Source organism: Diaphorina citri, unplaced genomic scaffold (genome assembly GCF_000475195.1).
Source record: "Diaphorina citri unplaced genomic scaffold, Diaci psyllid genome assembly version 1.1 scaffold888, whole genome shotgun sequence".
Classification (NCBI taxonomy): Eukaryota; Metazoa; Arthropoda; class Insecta; order Hemiptera; family Psyllidae; genus Diaphorina; species Diaphorina citri.
In genome coordinates, this window is record NW_007378320.1 from 54425 (window position 1) to 75076 (window position 20652).

At 36.2% G+C, this 20652-nt stretch overlaps 1 protein-coding gene across 1 annotated transcript in view; it reads left to right on the forward strand.

Annotated features, from left to right (window-relative positions):
- LOC103512818 (protein serrate) overlaps positions 1–20652 on the forward strand; it is a gene marked incomplete at its 5' end in the record, with an annotated part of 75706 nt that overhangs the window by 36718 nt on the left and 18336 nt on the right. The window contains 2 exons of the mRNA XM_017445573.2: positions 1482–1715; positions 11598–11831. Of these exons, the coding sequence (XP_017301062.1) occupies positions 1482–1715; positions 11598–11831 (468 nt within the window). The remainder of the gene's footprint in view (positions 1–1481; positions 1716–11597; positions 11832–20652) is intronic.

Here is a 20652-nt window from a genome sequence, read left to right on the forward strand (position 1 = left end):
ACATCTCTATCAACAAATACCTTCATCTTCCTATAGGACCTATTAGGTATCTAGCTATTAGACAGTTGATAGTTTGTATGGCTATGTCCATCACTAAGTAGAATATCCTTATTTAAACGTTAAAGGCATGTTTCTACCGATATTCTTCTTACCCATGGTTCAATACGTTCTTACCCGTAAAATTTGACCTCCGAGAAAGCTTGGACAGTCTCCAAGCATAGTCTCTGAACATTCTCAAAAGGTTGACAAGTACTGATATGAGTATGAGCTTGTAAACCCAACTTTTAGGATTCCTATTAGCTGATTCAAAGTATTTAACTATTAATAAAAAAATAAGAATAAAAAAAACACACATATGGTATGTATAATAGTAAGTAGTTTTTCTATGTACGTACATATAAATTACCTACCTGCTCATACTTACTACCTAGTTGACCTATTTCATATTATAAAATTGGCCTTGATAAAATATCTTCTTAGAAGTAAAGCGATTCATGGCACGAATTTGATGTGTAGGTAATGTGTACTTCATATATAAATATAAGTGCATTCACTAGCAGTGGCGTAGCGTGTATGTATGGCGGCCATACAACTCAAAAGTTCCCTCTAATGCCCATAAATATTAATGGCATGTACTGTGATGGGACTTGGTAGACTTGTGCATGAGCCCTACAACGCCCTACACTTGAATTTAGACCACGCTACGCCACTGGATATGAATTATGTCTGAGGGCTTATAGTAGATATATTTGTGGACCATTCCAAAGAAAACTTACCTTCCCATGTAATATATATTAGTCATCCGAAAACTAGCGGATGAATTTCGCAGATTCCTTCTATATTATACATTATTATAAGTTTCATATATCGTTTAACTTTTATCTTTCCCATTTTGCAATATTCAGCGTTTTTTTGCAATTCTTTATCGCACTCTGCTTGTCATCAGTGATTTCTTTTCTTATATCTGTTCTTGACTTCAGAACATAACTTCTTTCCTTACCTTCAGTTTATACCTTTAACGACGTCTCTGTTTCGTCTGCTTTCAGATCTCAACTATTGTGGCACGCACGAGCCTTGTCAGAACGGCGGCACCTGTGAGAACACCGCGCCCTTCCTGCCACAGGATTGGTTTTTGGTTGAACTTGGTTTATTATCACGCAAATCTCTTTTTTCTGTATTGTGAGGTATTTATGTACCTAGGCGCATATAGGGTAGCGTAATCAAATTAGGATCTTACAATGAATCGGATGAATTTCGCAGATTCCTTCTATATTATACATTATTATAAGTTTCATATATCGTTTAACTTTTATCTTTCCCATTTTGCAATATTCAGCGTTTTTTTGCAATTCTTTATCGCACTCTGCTTGTCATCAGTGATTTCTTTTCTTATATCTGTTCTTGACTTCAGAACATAACTTCTTGCCTTAGGTACCTTCAGTTTATACCTTTAACGATGTCTCTGTTTCGTCTGCTTTCAGATCTCAACTATTGTGGCACGCACGAGCCTTGTCAGAACGGCGGCACCTGTGAGAACACCGCGCCCGACCAATATCTGTGTACCTGTCCCGAGGGATTCTCGGGCATCAACTGCGAGGTGGTGGACAATCCGTGCATGATGGGGCCCTGTGGGAACGGCGGCCAATGCAAGGAGACGGCCGGCCAGTTCCAATGTGTGTGCGCCCCGGGCTGGACCGGCCCGACTTGTAAGATAAGTAAGTGGCGCCAGAATGATTCCTATTTTTCAAAGGTATTTTCCGTTTGGGTGGAAAAGCTCACCGAGTGAGAACCCTGCCATTAAAGCCTTAAAAAATTAACGTCTCTGTATAACTCCAAAGATCTTTAGTGACTGGTGGCAGGGCTGTTTTTTAAACATACAATAGTTATGTTTAAAAGTAGGACAATACGGTTGGTGAAAAGTAAACAAAGTCACCGTTAAATCTCTGTTCTCTTTGCTGTCAAAATTGTGAGTTTTATTTTGAAATTAATAATTTATAATAATGATCAGTCAATTTATAACAGAACCCTATAATTGCCTGCCTTATGAGGTGTTGGTTTTTTCAAGCCTACGATTTGTTAGTTTATTTTAATAAGCTTTAGCACTACCTATAAAGCAGGTATTCATATTTGATCATCTCTTCTGTTTTGACTGCTTTGGGTTTCACACACTTGACTGTCAATAAGTAACTACAGGAGATGATGGTGTGGAAATATTTTGACACCCTAATTGAGACTTAAGTCAAAAAATAATCCCTATCTTTAAACAACTATAGCAGTTGCTTTTTTGGTAAAGTATCTCAGAAGAGAATAGCAAAAAAAAATGTTGGTCCACTCAAGCATTCCGTCAAAAGACTCTCCTATCTCGGATGTTTCAAAAGACTTTCATGATCTTTGTCAAGTGAACAACTATAGCAGTTGCTTTTTTGGTAAAGTATCTCAGAAGAGAATAGCAAAAAAAAAAATGTTGGTCCACTCAAGCATTCCGTCAAAAGACTCTCCTATCTCGGATGTTTCAAAAGACTTTCATGATCTTTGTCAAGCTTTGTAAGTAGCACACTCAGTACCAATAATTTGTACACTGCAGTAGAAGTCTCTCACATATCAATAGACCATTACATGTAATCTCATGGAACATTACAAGTTATCTTAACTGCAGTAGAAGTCTCTCACATATCAATAGACCATTACATGTAATCTCATGGAACATTACAAGTTATCTTATGATCATGATCCATGCCATGAGGCTCAGTCCTCAAATTCTCATCCTCGTCTTTTCCTCGCGTCAACATAAACCTGTCAAGATATCTCGGTGTAGTTTGTACTCATGTGTCATTTCAGTCAATCAGTGATTAGCTTATTTATTACAACCTATTCGAGAACAAGGACATGGGTATTGGGTACTGAGTTCTGACGGGGACTTAAATTTGACCTTTCGATCTCTTTTTGTTCCCAACTTATGAATAACAATTGAATAGAAAGTTGCTCCAAGGCATAGCTTGCAGGAAAACACCTCACTTTCAGGCATGATGAATTTACAAGAGAAAACATTATGGTAGATTAAACAGTATTATTAATCAGTCTGAAAATAATGAACTAGTGTTGTTTATTTTCGAGGTTAAAAATGTTAGCGCTTTTACAAGCTTTCAGTATGGAACTCCATCAAGAAACCCTTGTGAACTCTGATGCAACAAGCTTATAAAATTAATGAACATACATATTAGAGGAACATAAAAATGTAAATGAACATTCACCTATTACAACAATATATGTAGATCGTAGTTTCTTGTAATTAATTCATAAATTGGAACAATTGCAAGCAAAACATCAGTTTTGTCCCTAAGTTCAATTAATCCTAATGTTACAATACTTGCAGTTTGTAGTGTTCAGGGTGACAGTTTTGTGTCAATCAGGCTGTAAGTTGTAGGAGGTGTGGCCTACGATTGACAGCCAATGGTTGTCTATTCTTAAACCTTTGACGTTTGTTAACCTAATAAATTAACGTGATTTCAACTACATATAACGCAGTTTCTTTCCTACCTGGATGACTCATTTATGGAATCAGATTTATTTCTTTGTACCGAACCAGACATTTACATGAAAGTCTGAATTTGAAGATCGGGAGGACCCGTTCAAAATTTCTTTGGGGGAAAAAAATAATTAAAAGTTGTATGATCGAAAAAAAAAGTTAAAAAAAGGTTGTGAGAGATGTCATATTACAATGATGGATAACATGATTTTGTATGCTGTAGGTCGGTGCTATCATATCTTTTTTCTTACCAAAATGTGTCTAAATTATTTATTCGAGCTTGAGTTTAACTGTTCATATTTTGATTGATCTCTGATCGTATCAAACTAACAACCACGTCTACATTAATTTCCCATTGTATAAGCTGAACACTGTTTCGGAGGGTAACGTGTGAAAATGGGTAAAGAATTCAGGAGCAAAATTCGAGAAATTACGCAATGACTTTATCATTACTTACTTCTTTTTATGCTGTAAAGCTCACCTTTTCAAATTATATCTCACTGTCTATAATCTTGAAGGACTTTTTGAAACTTGATGTGTAACTAAGCACAAATTTTTTAGAGTTGTCAAGGCGTTCCACAATGAATTCTCATGAGGTGGCATGGAGAGAAGATGTATTTTTTTTTTTTTTTTTTTAGATCGGAAGTTAAATGTGAAAGGACTCGAAGACACAGGATGTAAGGGATCCGAGGACATATTTCTTTCATTAAGAACTCACTAACATGAAAATAAGTCCAAGTGTAATACATTATTAGAAATATTAGTTCAGCGTTGGAGAAAACTAATAAGTTTTGAATGCAATCCAACTTTATGTGTGTTTTTGCATTAGATTTAGGCGTTTGGATATGCCTTTTTATCTCAAATCTATAATCGTAGCTACGAGTATCTAAGAGAGATGTATTCTTAGGCCGAAATGTACCTACGCAAGAACCTTTTTATATTATCTATAGATGAAAGAAATGGATTGTATTTGAATATTTATCTCAGAGATGATATAAAAATCTTATTGGATATACTTGGAAGTGGTGTCTTTTGTGGGAAAATCTGCACCCAAGGGAACAAAACGTGTAGCCTATAATCCGTTTATAATGCTTGGAACCCTACAAGTAGATCAATAATAAACATTAAGGTCTAAACATTAAGGTCTAATTTGTCGGAGCAAAACTACAATTTGCCCACAGTAAACTATCTGAATATACGTTTGCTGTAGTTGCATGTACTCGAGATTTTCATTCATAAATCTGTGATATTATTTATTTTTATAGCTTTACTATTAATTGTAACAGGTATTTTACTTGCGGCCACGCCCACACGTATCTAGAGTTTCATTACAGATTGCAGTTGAGAATGTGTTACATTGCTACAGGTGGTGGCTAGTGGTGACCAAGCTTGTCTTTGCCGTCCTTTATTATTTAGTTTATTATCATCTATTGTAAGTGACCAGCATTAATTGAATATTATTGAGGCATTGATTTTTATCATATTCATTGTTTTTAGAAACCAGTAGCTGCTTATTATACAATCCATTGAATTACATGTCCAAACTGTTTCACGCGTTTAATTTATTTATGAAGCTTTGGAGGTATTAGCTTGTTCGCCCTAGGTGCTATTTTCACATGGTATCTGTTTTGCAATAAGATTGTTCCATGAACTATATCTTAATTTCATTGAGACTTTCTTAAACAAATTTCAAACTCTCTATGAGAAAACAGTAAAACCGAAGTTAATAATAAATTATAGGTACCTATAGAAGAAGCGATAAGTTGTTGTACTCCATGACATGATTAGGTAATATTAGCACAATTTCATTGAGACTTTCTTAAACAAATTTCAAACTCTCTATGAGAAAACAGTAAAACCGATGTTAATAATAAATTATAGGTACCTATAGAAGAAGCGATAAGTTGTTGTACTCCATGACATGATTAGGTAATATTAGCATTCCAGAAATTTAACATAGTCTACCTCACATGATCAGTGACCAATACAAGTTAATCCTTTTTGTCCACAAGATTGCCAGTGTTGATTAATTCATGTAGTCTAAGGACAGATCTGGAGTCTTTAATCCGTTTGTGTCTCTCTGGGTTTTTGGATCCCTACACCATTTTCAAATCTTTTCTCAATACTCAATCTAAATCATATCTGATTCTGTACCTAGCATCCAATTTCAAACCAAGCCATGTCCACTTAAGATGAAGAGGGACGTGCATAGATTTGTTGTCAGAACCATGTCCACATGACTGGACATGGAGATGAATCGACTCTTAGGGCTGAAGTGACACCTCTGAGCACATCAGATCACAAGATATATCGGAAGAGGGACGTGCATAGATTTGTTGTCAGAAACCATGTCCACATGACTGGACATGGAGATGAATCGACTCTTAGGGCTGAAGTGACACCTCTGAGCACATCAGATCACAAGATATATCAGAGGAGATTTGGAATTCAACCTTCAAATGATGGATGATCTGGTTCTAATTCATTTTTTTCCTGCCACAGGATTGGTTTTTGGTTGAACTTGGTTTAATATCACGCAAATCTCTTTTTTCTGTATTGTGATGTGAGGTATTTATGTACCTAGGCGCATATAGGGTAGCGTAATCAAATTAGGATCTCACAATGAATTTGTCTAAAAATGAGAAAAGACATTCCAATCATTCGCAAATAAATAATTACAGTTAAAACTACCGTCTTTGTGGAACAAATTATGGAGAAGTAGACGGAATACTCGTAGGAGAAAAGGCATTCCAATCATTCGCAAATAAATAATTACAGTTAAAACTACCGTCTTTGTGGAACAAATTATGGAGAAGTAGACGGAATACTCGTAGATTACCACCTAATTCATTAGAATGTTCATAAAAACTATATCTTGCCTTAATAATGTTATAAAAAGACCATCAAAACACAATGATACTTCAAAACCCCACGCCCCATGATGTCTACGTCTACCCCTTGTCATCATTTTTGACAACTGTTGGTTAGACCCTTTTGTAGTCAGTAATCACTACTGAATTTTGTTGGGCTTGATACCCTTCAAAAACTTCAAAGATTCGATACCCTCACGTCTCTCTTTTATGTAGGTAGATGGATTTTCAGTATTTATTTTGAAATTAATAATTTATAATAATGATCAGTCAATTTATAACAGAACCTTATAATTGCCTGCCTTGTGAGGTGTTGGTTTTTTCAAGCCTACGATTTGTTATTTTATTTTAATAAGTTTTAGCACTACCTATAAAGCAGGTATTCATATTTGATCATCTCTTCTGTTTTGACTGCTTTGGGTTTCACACACTTGACTGTCAATAAGTAACTACAGGAGATGATGGTGTGGAAATATTTTGACACCCTAATTGAGACTTAAGTAAAAAAAAAAAAATAATCCCTATCTTTAAACAACTATAGCAGTTGCTTTTTTGGTAAAGTATCTCAGAAGAGAATAGCAAAAAAAAAAATGTTGGTCCACTCAAGCATTCCGTCAAAAGACTCTCCTATCTCGGATGTTTCAAAAGACTTTCATGATCTTTGTCAAGTTTGATGGAGACTTTCTTTGTTGCTTTGATCAGTCCTCCATTCCGATCAGGATTCTCAATAGCACCTCTTCCTATTGTAAAGAACAAGGACAATCCTAGAGTATCCTTGTCAACAGTCATATTCCATTAATTTCTTTATAGTTTGGATCAGATGTGATTATTGTGATTGAACCAATCAGGAGCGTTGTGTGTGGTACTTGTCGATGGGGTTCGGTTGTTGAATTGTTCAAGTTCATTACCAATTGTTGATGCGTGAAATTCCCATCAACTCCCAACGCCAAGGCCCGGTTGTTCGTGTCTCAGGATTAGGATTGACGTCAAAGATGTTGGAATATTATTCAACAAAAACAAAATATTATTCAAAAGAGTTAAGGAATACTTGGAATTCGAGTAGGTGTAGGCAAATACATAATATCCTTACATACCAAAAGTTTTCCCTTGGAAAGTGCTCCTATAGAGTTGATGAAATTATCACCTGCTTTACTTTACTGTCTGCTTCAGAAAATATATATCTTTTTACTAACGTTCATGATATCGACCAACAGTTTGTCTCGTTCCTATGATGGTATTCCCTCGCATCACTTCTAAAATTGATTTTCAGGGGAGCTTTCTAGATTCTCAAAGCATTAAAAGTTCTCCTATAACCTCATCAACAGTCTTTCCTTTTGTCCAAACAGTTGAAAAGTATTTTCTTGATATTCAACACAAGCTTGAAGAAGAGAACAAGATGCATTTCATCTCCCAACATCTAATGCACGGTAATGTAATAATGTAAAAAGAGTTAAGGAGTATATCCTCCATGAAAAAATAAAATCGAGCTACGTGATCTCATAATCATCATTGTATTCTTGTGATCATTTGATCATGATTTATATTGGAGAACCAATAATTTGTTAATTAAAAAAACGCTGGTTCTTTCAGGATCAGATATGGGTTCTTTACCATGGTTACATGAAATAATCAGTTTTTCCTACGATCGTATATCATATGGGTAAACGTACCTATTCGTATACCCGGGTACAGTCATGATTTTGATCAGGAACTTTTCAAGTTCACGAGTTGTCTGCATATTCAGTAGTGGCTTGTGAATCTTTTCCTATTCCATATGAAACTTGATAGGTATAACTTTTGCTGGTGTCCATCTTTAGAACTTTAGTAGGCAAGTAAATGAGCCACCTCCAAAAATAGAAATATCGTCTCATAGTACAAACATATTGTAGGTACCTACCATTGGTCCCATTGGATATTCTTATTGGTCCGTCCATATAAGTTTACAGCTTTACAGTGAAAAAAGACCAGAATTTTCTTGTTGAGAAGAGTTGGTCCCATTGGATATTCTTATTGGTCCGTCCATATAAGTTTACAGCTTTACAGTGAATAAAGACCAGAATTTTCTTGTTGAGAAGACGAATCAATATTATAAGTTCGAACAAACAGTTACAAACATTGGCTCACCAATATTGAGTTATATTCGATGACAGAGCTGTTTTTTGTTTCAAAACTCGTATGGTACCCTAACCAAAACCTAGTGAAGTCAAAGTTCCGTCCACATTGCCTCACTGTGAAGGGAATGTGCTGAGAACAAAGCGCGGTCTCAGAGAATTCTACAGGCTTCAGGACAGCCAAGGCAGTTGGGGTATCCACTCATTAGTTGAGCAATGAGCACAGAGGCAGTGATGTTGTTAGTGGATCAACTTAATGCTATACTAGTTATAGTTATTGTTTCTTATGTGTTTCAAATTGCTTCTTTTCTATCTGATTGCTGGAAATAGCTCAAGTGTTTCCTCAGCTGCAGGAGAGCGAAGTTTCCGTGACAGAGCTAATGAACTCAGCAGACCTTAGTAAAAATACTGTTGAGTGTGAGGTGGTAAACTTACACAAGATCACAAGAAACAATATTAGATTGTTCTATTTTTAACTCGCTATTTCACTCAAAGGTCATGGAAATTTTCAAAGCCGATTCCTTCGAAATTCCACACCGTACCTCACTGCACTTATACAGTCCAATGATGAACTGGCGAACCCAAAGTAGCATTAACGGTACAAAACTCAGACAAAATATAAATGATCCTATACTGTAGAATTTCCGAATAATCCCCAACAAAACATCAAACAATCTACCCAATTTAATTTAGTCGACATTCAAAACATTCGAAAACAGGAGCCAAATTCTGCCCAATGTGCAGTTCATTCATTCATGTTAGTCTATCTTTTTTATACTGCTTGGCTACAAGAACGTACTTTGTGATCTGAGTTCTCAGAACTTGTTGTGAAATATTTTTACAGTAAAAATACTGTTGGGTTTGAGGTGGTAAACTTGCACAAGATCACAAGAAACAATATTAGATTGTTCTATTTTTAACTCGTTATTTCACTCAGAGGTCATGGAAATTTTCAAAGCCGATTCCTTCGAAATTCCACACCGTACCTTACTGCACTTATACGGTCCAATGATGAACTGGCGAACCCAAAGTAGCATTAACGGTACAAAACTCAGACAAAATATAAATGATCCTATACTGTAGAATTTCCGAATAATCCCCAACAAAACATCAAACAATCTACCCAATTTAATTTAGTCGACATTCAAAACATTCGAAAACAGGAGCCAAATTCTGCCCAATGTGCAGTTCATTCATTGATTGGTTGGTACTCATGTTAGTCTATCTTTTTTATACTGCTTGGCTATACAAGAACGTACTTTGTGATCTGAGTTCTCAGAACTTGTTGTGAAATATTTTTAATTAATTTGATACGAATTTATAAAAAAGTTAATCTCATTGGGGGTGGAGTTGAAAGTCTTGACTCAGTCTCACTTTCTGTTTCCTTCAAGTGATTCATTCTTCTCGAAAAGGAATAGGTACTGTTATAACTTGTAACAAAAGGGTATTCCTTTTCGTTTACTCATTCTTGCCTTTAACCAGTATATGAGCTGTATCAAGAAATTGTAGGGACCAAACTCACCTAACATTAACGACAGGCCATTTCTATTTATTTGGTCTGTCGTCTCTCCATCCACATCCAGCAACAGTGGTAAAAACATTTAACTTCGTACTAAGAACTAATAAAAGTTTGCCTTTTATTTTACTATTTAGGTAAGCTATGAAAATAATTGCTCTATAATTCATCGAGATGCAGTAATTAAGGAAATTAAGTTATAAGAATCCAGAAGTCAGGATTCAGACGGTTCGTCGGTGTAACTCAAGAACTTCTAAGAGGAGAAAAGGAACATAAAACGTACGTGAAATTAGCTTAATTTATGTGTTTAGCCGTGTATGTAGATTGAAGAATGCCGGATTTTTTCTGCAAAAGATTGAGAATTGTACTGGGAGGCTGTGAATATTAGGAGAGGATCCCAATTAGTATGTAATTGAAGATGTCCTTCAAATGTTAATCAACGAAACTGCTATGCATTAACCACGGTCACAAATAAAGTTCCGACTTCTCAAATAATGTCATTTTTACTCTCAAAATATCCCCGTAAATTCAAATCAATCAAATGAAAGAGCTTGTTAACAAACCACTCCTTCAAAATGAAGATTGGTTGAGTGGAAGAGCTCACTGTCTGATAATCCTGCCATAAAGCTTTTTTTTAATCTCATGTAGGTACTATACGAGATGAAACTTCCCTGTATATTTGATTCGGAACTGGGGAAACATTTATAGGTTTAATTTTAAACATACAGTTTGTCTGTGACTTTTACTCCGGCTACTGCTAATATACTGGTGTGCCGCAAAACACATATGAAGGTTATGAAGCATACAAAGGCAGGTTATTATAGACTTAGTAAGGATTAGTAGGATTAGTGTAGTCCAGTGGTAATCGTAATTACAATGGTGGGTACCAAGCAGTGGTCAGTTATTATTATTTCTAGTATATCCTTGTATAGTGTTATGAGTTTCCATTGTATATTGATGGGAAATATGTCCAGGTTGCTCTTGTCTCCGAAGAGATAACATTGTCTCTAGAGGCATCAGTTTGACGTGTGTATAACTTTGACTATTTCGGCTGAAGTAACAATGCTAGATATGATATGTGGCGTAGCGTGTATGTATGGCGTGTATGGCGGCCATACAACTCAAAAGTTCCCTCTAATGCCCATAAATATTAATGGCATGCACTGTGATGGGACTTGGTAGACTTGTGCATGAGCCCTACAACGCCCTACACTTGAATTTAGACCACGCTACGCCACTGGATATGAATTATGTCTGAGGGCTTATAGTAGATATATTTGTGGACCATTCCAAAGAAAACTTACCTTCCCATGTAATATATATTAGTCATCCGAAAACTAGCGGATGAATTTCGCAGATTCCTTCTATATTATACATTATTATAAGTTTCATATATCGTTTAACTTTTATCTTTCCCATTTTGCAATATTCAGCGTTTTTTTGCAATTCTTTATCGCACTCTGCTTGTCATCAGTGATTTCTTTTCTTATATCTGTTCTTGACTTCAGAACATAACTTCTTTCCTTACCTTCAGTTTATACCTTTAACGACGTCTCTGTTTCGTCTGCTTTCAGATCTCAACTATTGTGGCACGCACGAGCCTTGTCAGAACGGCGGCACCTGTGAGAACACCGCGCCCGACCAATATCTGTGTACCTGTCCCGAGGGATTCTCGGGCATCAACTGCGAGGTGGTGGACAATCCGTGCATGATGGGGCCCTGTGGGAACGGCGGCCAATGCAAGGAGACGGCCGGCCAGTTCCAATGTGTGTGCGCCCCGGGCTGGACCGGCCCGACTTGTAAGATAAGTAAGTGGCGCCAAAATGATTCCTATTTTTCAAAGATGTTTCTTTATTTTTCAAAGGTATTTTCCGTTTGGGTGGAAAAGCTCACTAAGTGAGAACCCTGCCATTAAACCTTTAAAAAAATTAACGTCTCTGTATAACTCCAAAGGTCTTTAGTGACTGGTGGCAGGGCTGTTTTTTAAACATACAATAATTATGTTTAAAAGTAGGACAATACGGTTGGTGAAAAGTAAACAAAGTCACCGTTAAATCTCTGTTCTCTTTGCTGTCAAAATTGTGAGTGTTTACATTAGGTAAATAGGTACAGCATCATTAATACATTTTCCACCAACTACCTAGGACAGGCGAAGTAGGTAAGTCGGAAACATCATAGATTGGTCCAATTTGTGGTAAAATAGGCAGCATGATTAATACATTTTCCACCAACTACCTAGGACAGGCGAAGTAGGTAAGTCGGAAACATCATAGATTGGTCCAATTTGTGGTAAAATAGGTAAATGAAGAAAATATCTCCGTTCCTACGAACCTACAACCCAACGGTCGTCATTTGCCTCCTATAGATATCTACTATTACCCTCAATCACGCATGTAATAGAACGTAAGCCTCTTGCTGGGTGACTTATTTAATGGCACCGGAAAGAAGATTGCAAATTGTTATTACTTACCCATATTTATGACGGAACAAACAAACACTAAGGAGATATGCAATACATAGTAAGTTAGTACGAAATCAAGTACATTGTTGGGTGCAATTCTGCCACTGCCACCTACGATTAGAGTGGACTCGAAATTTTTCTGCAATATGTGAACCCTTCGTAGACAATATACACCTGAAAAGCAAATGATTCACATAACCCATGATCATCTTTATCAGCAGCCATACTCGTACACAGTGATGCAACAGAGGAGTTGATGAAATTATCACCTGCTTTACTTTACTGTCTGCTTCAGAAAATATATATCTTTTTACTAACGTTCATGATATCGACCAACAGTTTGTCTCGTTCCTATGATGGTATCCCCTCGCAGCCTTTGAAAATGTAGAAGGCACCACATCACTTCTAAAATTGATTTTCTGTAGAGTTGATGAAATTATCACCTGCTTTACTTTACTGTCTGCTTCAGAAAATATATATCTTTTTATTAACGTTGATGATATCGACCAACAGTTTGTCTCGTTCCTATGATGGTATTCCCTCGCATCACTTCTAAAATTGATTTTCAGGGGAGCTTTCTAGATTCTCAAAGCATTAAAAGTTCTCCTATAACCTCATCAACAGTCTTTCCTTTTGTCCAAACAGTTGAAAAGTATTTTCTTGATATTCAACACAAGCTTGAAGAAGAGAACACTTAGAAGAAGGTGGAAGAAGACATCTCATTAGCATGATAAAAGACTGGAGAGATAAAAGATAAGTGAGACAATATTAAAACCATTACAGCAACTGCTGCCACTGACAACTAGCTGTGTGGGTGTGAGAGATGTTGGCACTATCAAAACTTGGTGTCTGGGTTCCTTGGTAGCGAGTGGTAATAAATACACAGGAAACTAATTTTCTTCGTGTCAACAAACACTCTCTTCCCAATCAGAATACTCTAACTCAACGTGTTATACCTACCTATAGGTACCTAAACGTTAAAGATTTTTAAACCCGACAACCAAGAATCCGAACCTTTACGTATTTCATTAATGTTAACTACCATTATTTGATAGATTTATACTCTTCCCAATCAGAATACTCTAACTCAACGTGTTATACCTACCTATACGTAACGTTAAAGATTTTTAAACCCGACAACCAAGAATCCGAACCTTTACGTATTTCATTAATGTTAACTACCATTATTTGATAGATTTATAGACAACACGTTATTTAATACACACTGTGCTCTATTACACGCAGCAATCAGGTTAGGCAAAGATGTACATATTACCTACTCGAACGTATAAAAATACTTAATAAGGTGTTTTATCTGTGCGAATGCAATACTAGATACAGGCTAGGCAAAGATGTACATATTACCTACTCGAACGTATAAAAATACTTAATAAGGTGTTTTATCTGTGCGAATGCAATACTAGATACAGGTTAGGTAAAGATGTACATATTACCTACTCGAACGTATAAAAATACTTAATAAGGTGTTTTATCTGTGCGAATGCAATACTAGATACAGGAAACATTACAGGTGAAATTAATCCACTTCGTGATCCAGCAATCACCTAGATTTTAAACAAACTTTCAAAGAATTAAAAGTGGTAGAAGACTATTTCGATGGAAATAAAATGCAGTACCTATACACCTATGATCCGAATAAGAGGTAGACAACCTACAATTTCAATGTCCATAAAATTATGTTTTTAATTTCTAAAAGCAAAATGTTTACATAAAAAAGTTTCCCTTTAATAATAAACTCTGCTAACATAAAAGTATTTTCAATGGGCGCCACCTACTTACGAAAATTTTTAAGGGGCAGTTGCATACAAAATAGCGGGTGGCAACCTATGTATTTCTTCTTCTCAGGGAAGCAATTACAAAACCTCATTCAACTTACCCTCATATTATAATGTTAATGGTTATTAAAATCATCTCTATTACATTGTACCCACCGTAATGTCCCCGTATGTGTACTAATAACAACTTCTTATAGTTGTTACTGTAACTATTAAGTACTTGTAGTCTAGATCCAGTGGTACTGTGCCTTTCCATTTCATGTTAATGTCCCATATTGCTTCGCCGTATGTGTATGTGTACTAATAACAACTTCTTAGTTGTTACTGTAACTATTAAGTACTTGTAGTCTAGATCCAGTGGTACTGTGCCTTTCCATTTCATGTTAATGTCCCATATTGCTTCGTCACGACGAATGAAAGACATCCATGTTATAAAATAGAAAACTAGAGCAAAGACTGACAACGTACGAGTCCATAGCGACAGAGGCCTCTTTATGTGTGAAGTGCTGAGGAGCTTTTACCAGTATTGATATAGGGACACAATACAAAACATGATTGTAGGTAGTCTGAAATTTAAAATACTCATAAAAAAGCTTTTGTCATAGTAATTATTGCTTTTGCACAAAGATGGGTAGAATATCTGCAAATTCGATTCTGAAAATCATGTTTTGCGACCTTTAACCAAAATGAACATTCGCATCAAAATGATAACCACAGAATAATATTGCTTAAATAGGTTCAAAGTGTATGTAGATTTTTTAATACACAGGTACTGACTGACTAGCATTATAAATAGTCGTTTCAATAGGTCTTATTTTTCTGAAAATACACAATGATATTGTGTCCGTTGTACATAGACATCAACGTCATCAGCATATTATAGTTTTACAGGTATACTTCAAGTTTTACATGTACCTACGTAGGTACGTACTTTTATTGCCACTATTACAAGAGTCAGGTCCTATGGGAATATGAGTTCTCGGTCTATATTAAAGTACTGGGGGAAATATGCGGGAGAAGTCAATTAATTTGGTATCATAAGATAATAAAAAACAAACACTAAGGAGAGATGCAGTACATAGTTAGTACGAAATCAAGTACATTGTTGGGTGCCATTCTGCCACTGCAACCTACGATTAGAGTGGACTCGAAATTTTTCTGCAATATGTGAACCCTTCGTTGACAATATACACCTGAAAAGCAAATGATTCACATAACCCATGATCATCTTTATCAGCAGCCATACTCGTACACAGTGATGCAACAGAGAATAGGTACAGCTTCATTAACACATTTTCCACCAACTACCTAGGACAGGCGAAGTAGGTAAGTCGGAAACATCATAGATTGGTCCAATTTGTGGTAAAATAGGTAAATGGGCATCAGTTTGACGTGTGTATAACTTTGACTATTTCGGCTGAAGTAACAATGCTAGATATGATATGTGGCGTAGCGTGTATGTATGGCGTGTATGGCGGCCATACAACTCAAAAGTTCCCTCTAATGCCCATAAATATTAATGGCATGCACTGTGATGGGACTTGGTAGACTTGTGCTGGGTTAAAGTTCTATGAAGATGTAAACTTACCTAGGTATAGCTCATAATTTCTCTGGTTTTTAGGCAAAAAAAAAAAAAAACTTGAAAATTACCTCTTAATAACTACGGAATAACACCTGTTCCAATTTACATACGTACCTAGATCCAAACTTCGTACTAGGAAAAGGGGATAGTAGCGATTTGCTCATTTCTTTAGATTTGTTTACAAGTGCAATATTCAAGACGTGCTGAAAATCAGAGACTTATGTAACACCCTGTATTTTCCTGTATATGAAATCAACAGTACAACATACTCTAATACCGACCAGTTGGGAATTCAGAGTCGCTTACCGTAAAATAAAAGAGTTATTAAAAGTTTCTGCTCTTTCCTTGTTCCAGTTGTTTTCAAAGCAGGCCTATAAAAGTGTCACTTAATTACTTGTTCTGTAACAACGTATGAAAGCGTGTCCTCTTTTTCTTTTTTATCAAATCTTTCGTCTCTAACAGTTTATTACGTAGAGCTCTTTCGTTTGCCTTAAGAAGATCCTGATCCTGATATTCCCCCTAGTAGGTATGCACCGAATATATCAATCCAAGACGCAGTCAATTCATAAATTCAATCAGCAATTGAGTGTACTAATTTACTTACTGCTTTGTCTCTCCTTAGGTGGATCACGATCATTGCAACCCCAACCCTTGTCTGAACGGAGCGCTCTGATATTCTCCCTAGTATGCACCGAATATATCAATCCAAGACGCAGTCAATTCATAAATTCAATCAGCAATAAAATTGAGTGTACTAATTTACTTACTGCTTTGTCTCTCCTTAGGTGGATCACGATCATTGCAACCCCAACCCTTGTCTGAACGGAGCGCCCTGATATTCCCACTAGTATGTACCGAATATATCAATCCAAGACGCAGTCAATTCATAAATTCAATCAAAAATTGAGTGTACTAATTTACTTACTGCTTTCTCTCTCCTTAGGTGGATCACGATCATTGCAACCCCAACCCTTGTCTGAACGGAGCGCCTTGTTTCAACACCCAGGCGGATTACTACTGCCACTGTACGGAAGACTGGGAAGGCAAGAACTGTAGCTTTCCACGCTACAAGTGTGACAATCCACCGTGTGACGGTAAGTCAATACAACTCTTTGAAATATCTTCTTAAATACAGGCTCTAGTTTAAAATGTCCTATTTTTCTCAAGTATACCTAGTAAATGTTCAGAACTTCATGCTGACTCTTGATTGTATTCCATGTAGACTAGTAGAGGTGTTATACAGTCATCGTGATCCTTTATCTTATAACTTCTTGAACTCATAAGCTCCTATAATCCACTTCCGGTTTTCGTAGCAATCATCTAGTAAATGTTCAGAACTTCATACCCATCTTCTTAAATAGAGTCTCTAGTTTAAAAATGTCCTATATACTTTTCTCAAGTATTACACCTAGTAAATGTTCAGAACTTCATGCTGACTCTTGATTGTATTCCATGTAGACTAGTAGAGGTGTTATACAGTCATCGTGATCCTTTATCTTATAACTTCTTGAACTCATAAGCTCCTATAATCCACTTCCGGTTTTCGTAGCAATCATTTGCGGATCAACTCCTGAAATGAGAGTGTTCTAGGTAATGATCTTAAATCAATATTCCATGCAATCTTAGGAAAAGAAATTCTGACTGTACAGTCTCGGTCTAGAAGTCCTGCGTACTTGTGTGTATCGAACCCTGCCTACCTAGTTGCATGTTGGTCCACTCAAGCATTCCGTCAAAAGACTCTCCTATCTCGGATGTTTCAAAAGACTTTCATGATCTTTGTCAAGTTTGATGGAGACTTTCTTTGTTGCTTTGATCAGTCCTCCATTCCGATCAGGATTCTCAATAGCACCTCTTCCTATTGTAAAGAACAAGGACAATCCTAGAGTATCCTTGTCAACAGTCATATTCCATTAATTTCTTTATAGTTTGGATCAGATGTGATTATTGTGATTGAACCAATCAGGAGCGTTGTGTGTGGTACTTGTCGATGGGGTTCGGTTGTTGAATTGTTCAAGTTCATTACCAATTGTTGATGCGTGAAATTCCCATCAACTCCCAACGCCAAGGCCCGGTTGTTCGTGTCTCAGGATTAGGATTGACGTCAAAGATGTTGGAATATTATTCAACAAAAACAAAATATTATTCAAAAGAGTTAAGGAATACTTGGAATTCGAGTAGGTGTAGGCAAATACATAATATCCTTACATACCAAAAGTTTTCCCTTGGAAAGTGCTCCTATAGAGTTGATGAAATTATCACCTGCTTTACTTTACTGTCTGCTTCAGAAAATATATATCTTTTTACTAACGTTCATGATATCGACCAACAGTTTGTCTCGTTCCTATGATGGTATCCCCTCGCAGCCTTTGAAAATGTAGAAGGCACCACATCACTTCTAAAATTGATTTTCAGGGGAGCTTTCTAGATTCTCAAAGCATTAAAAGTTCTCCTATAACCTCATCAACAGTCTTTCCTTTTGTCCAAACAGTTGAAAAGTATTTTCTTGATATTCAACACAAGCTTGAAGAAGAGAACAAGATGCATTTCATCTCCCAACATCTAATGCACGGTAATGTAATAATGTAAAAAGAGTTAAGGAGTATATCCTCCATGAAAAAATAAAATCGAGCTACGTGATCTCATAATCATCATTGTATTCTTGTGATCATTTGATCATGATTTATATTGGAGAACCAATAATTTGTTAATTAAAAAAACGCTGGTTCTTTCAGGATCAGATATGGGTTCTTTACCATGGTTACATGAAATAATCAGTTTTTCCTACGATCGTATATCATATGGGTAAACGTATTCGTATACCCGGGTACAGTCATGATTTTGATCAGGAACTTTTCAAGTTCACGAGTTGTCTGCATATTCAGTAGTGGCTTGTGAATCTTTTCCTATTCCATATGAAACTTGATAGGTATAACTTTTGCTGGTGTCCATCTTTAGAACTTTAGTAGGCAAGTAAATGAGCCACCTCCAAAAATAGAAATATCGTTCTCATAGTACAAACATATTGTAGGTACCTACCATTGGTCCCATTGGATATTCTTATTGGTCCGTCCATATAAGTTTACAGCTTTACAGTGAAAAAAGACCAGAATTTTCTTGTTGAGAAGACGAATCAATATTATAAGTTCGAACAAACAGTTACAAACATTGGCTCACCAATATTGAGTTATATTCGATGACAGAGCTGTTTTTTGTTTCAAAACTCGTATGGTACCCTAACCAAAACCTAGTGAAGTCAAAGTTCCGTCCACATTGCCTCACTGTGAAGGGAATGTGCTGAGAACAAAGCGCGGTCTCAGAGAATTCTACAGGCTTCAGGACAGCCAAGGCAGTTGGGGTATCCACTCATTAGTTGAGCAATGAGCACAGAGGCAGTGATGTTGTTAGTGGATCAACTTAATGCTATACTAGTTATAGTTATTGTTTCTTATGTGTTTCAAATTGCTTCTTTTCTATCTGATTGCTGGAAATAGCTCAAGTGTTTCCTCAGCTGCAGGAGAGCGAAGTTTCCGTGACAGAGCTAATGAACTCAGCAGACCTTAGTAAAAATACTGTTGAGTGTGAGGTGGTAAACTTACACAAGATCACAAGAAACAATATTAGATTGTTCTATTTTTAACTCGCTATTTCACTCAAAGGTCATGGAAATTTTCAAAGCCGATTCCTTCGAAATTCCACACCGTACCTCACTGCACTTATACAGTCCAATGATGAACTGGCGAACCCAAAGTAGCATTAACGGTACAAAACTCAGACAAAATATAAATGATCCTATACTGTAGAATTTCCGAATAATCCCCAACAAAACATCAAACAATCTACCCAATTTAATTTAGTCGACATTCAAAACATTCGAAAACAGGAGCCAAATTCTGCCCAATGTGCAGTTCATTCATTCATGTTAGTCTATCTTTTTTATACTGCTTGGCTACAAGAACGTACTTTGTGATCTGAGTTCTCAGAACTTGTTGTGAAATATTTTTAATTAATTTGATACGAATTTATAAAAAAGTTAATCTCATTGGGGGTGGAGTTGAAAGTCTTGACTCAGTCTCACTTTCTGTTTCCTTCAAGTGATTCATTCTTCTCGAAAAGGAATAGGTACTGTTATAACTTGTAACAAAAGGGTATTCCTTTTCGTTTACTCATTCTTGCCTTTAACCAGTATATGAGCTGTATCAAGAAATTGTAGGGACCAAACTCACCTAACATTAACGACAGGCCATTTCTATTTATTTGGTCGGGGCGGAGTTGAAAGTCTTGACTCACTCAGTCTCACTTTCTGTTTCCTTCAAGTGATTCATTCTTCTCGAAAATGAATAGGTACTGTTATAACTTGTCACAAAAGGGTATTCCTTTTCGTTTACTCATTCTTGCCTTTAACCAGTATATGAGCTGTATCGAGGAATTGTAGGGACCAAACTCACCTAACATTAACGACAGGCCATTTCTATTTATTTGGTCTGTCGTCTCTCCATCCACATCCAGCAACAGTGGTAAAAACATTTAACTTCGTACTAAGAACTAATAAAAGTTTGCCTTTTATTTTACTATTTAGGTAAGCTATGAAAATAATTGCTCTATAATTCATCGAGATGCAGTAATTAAGGAAATTAAGTTATAAGAATCCAGAAGAACTTGGAAAGTCATCTACGTATATTTAAGGAATTAAAATTAGTATTATTTTTATGGAAAGTTTACCGTCATTAAATTTACTAACAAAATATCGACAGTTGAGGATGTTGAGCTCCATTATTGAAAGATTGTCTATA